Below are 1,466 nucleotides of genomic sequence, written 5' to 3' on the forward strand. Positions count from 1 at the left end.
CACACACATACATACAGACACACACACACACACACAGAGAAACACACACACACAGAGAGAGAAACACACACACACACACACACACACAGAGAGAAACACACACACACACACACAGACAGAGACACACAGACACACACAGACACACACACACACACACACACACACACACAGAGACAGAAGAGAGGATGAAGCTGTTTGTTAGTTAAAGTTATTTTAGAGACGGATTAATTAACAGCTGCTGGAGCATCGAGGGCTGCTATTGGTCGGCCTTAACGAGCAGCTCGTTGAGGGCTGCTATTGGTCGGCCTTAACGAGCTCGTTAGTGAGCTGTCGGTGTTTAAAGACCAATTAAATGATTTAAAGTAGATTAACTCACTGACTGTTTGATGTTCTGTTAATTACAGGAGAGCCAATCAGCAGCCTCTCCTTAACGAGCTCTTCTAGTTAATTGGCTCCTTGATATTCTGCTAATTGGTGAACCAATCGGCTGCTTCAGATTGAGCCAATGATCTATCAGAAGTGAGATCATGTGATTTATTGTAACTGGTTGAATGATGTCATGACGTCTGATTGGTTGAAGCCTTCCTCCTTAACGAGCTCTTCTAGTTAATTGGCTCCCTGATATTCTGCTAATTGGCGAACCAATGAGGTGAGAGGCAGCTGCTTCAGATTAGCCAATGAAGTGTCAGAAGTCTAATTATCAGATTATAGTAGATTAAACTTCCTGTATGTTAATTACAGGAGAGCCAATCAGCAGCCTTCCTCCTTAACGAGCTCGTCTAGTTAATTGGCTCCCAGACAGGAAGCTGCTTCAGACCTGGTGAGAGCAGGGAGCTGATTGGCAGGACGGTTGTCGCTGGGTGGAGAGCGGCGGGGGGTCGGGGGGGGAGGCTGGGGGTCAGGGGGAGGGGGGGGGCCGGACGGCGGGGGGGGGGGGTCTGCTCAGGTGAAGGAATGATGCAGGAAGAAGGAAGAAGTTAATCTCAGTTAATCTCTTTAAAAAAAAAGTTCATCTGGAATCATCGTCATCGTCATCGTCGTCCGATCGATCGGAGGAGCCGAGAGTTTCCTGTCGGCTTCGCTGCTTCCACGGGTTCCACGATTAGGCTTCATCGCCTCGGAGTAGAGGAGGAGGAGGAGGAGGAGGAGGAGGAGGAGGAGGTGTTTTAGAGGAGGGGGGGAGGGGAGGGGGAGGGGGAGGGGGAGGGGGGGCTGTGTTCAGGTCAGGATCGATCCAGAGAAGATATTTAGTCTCTTCTGACTTTCCTGTTCCTAGGAGATCTCCTCAGAACATCATCCTCTAACTTCTGAGAGGAGGAGAGAGAGAGAGAGAGAGAGAGAGAGAGAGAGAGAGAGAGAGAGAGAGAGAGAGAGAGAGAAAGGAAGGATAGGATGGAGGAGGGAGGGAGAGAGGAGAAGGATGAGGAGGAGAAGAGAGAGAGGAGGAGGAGGAAGAGGAGGGAGAG

At 49.8% G+C, this 1,466-nt stretch overlaps 1 protein-coding gene across 1 annotated transcript in view; it reads right to left on the minus strand.

The window, feature by feature from the left end:
* Nucleotides 1-1,170: 1,170 nt before the first annotated feature.
* canx (calnexin) overlaps nucleotides 1,171-1,466 on the minus strand; it is a 30,010-nt gene continuing 29,714 nt past the window's right edge. Inside the window, exon 15 of the mRNA XM_053324161.1 lies at nucleotides 1,171-1,307. Within this exon, the coding sequence (XP_053180136.1) occupies nucleotides 1,248-1,307 (60 nt within the window). The 3' untranslated portion in view covers nucleotides 1,171-1,247. The remainder of the gene's footprint in view (nucleotides 1,308-1,466) is intronic.

Source organism: Scomber japonicus, chromosome 8, assembly GCF_027409825.1.
Source record: "Scomber japonicus isolate fScoJap1 chromosome 8, fScoJap1.pri, whole genome shotgun sequence".
Taxonomy (NCBI): Eukaryota; Metazoa; Chordata; class Actinopteri; order Scombriformes; family Scombridae; genus Scomber; species Scomber japonicus.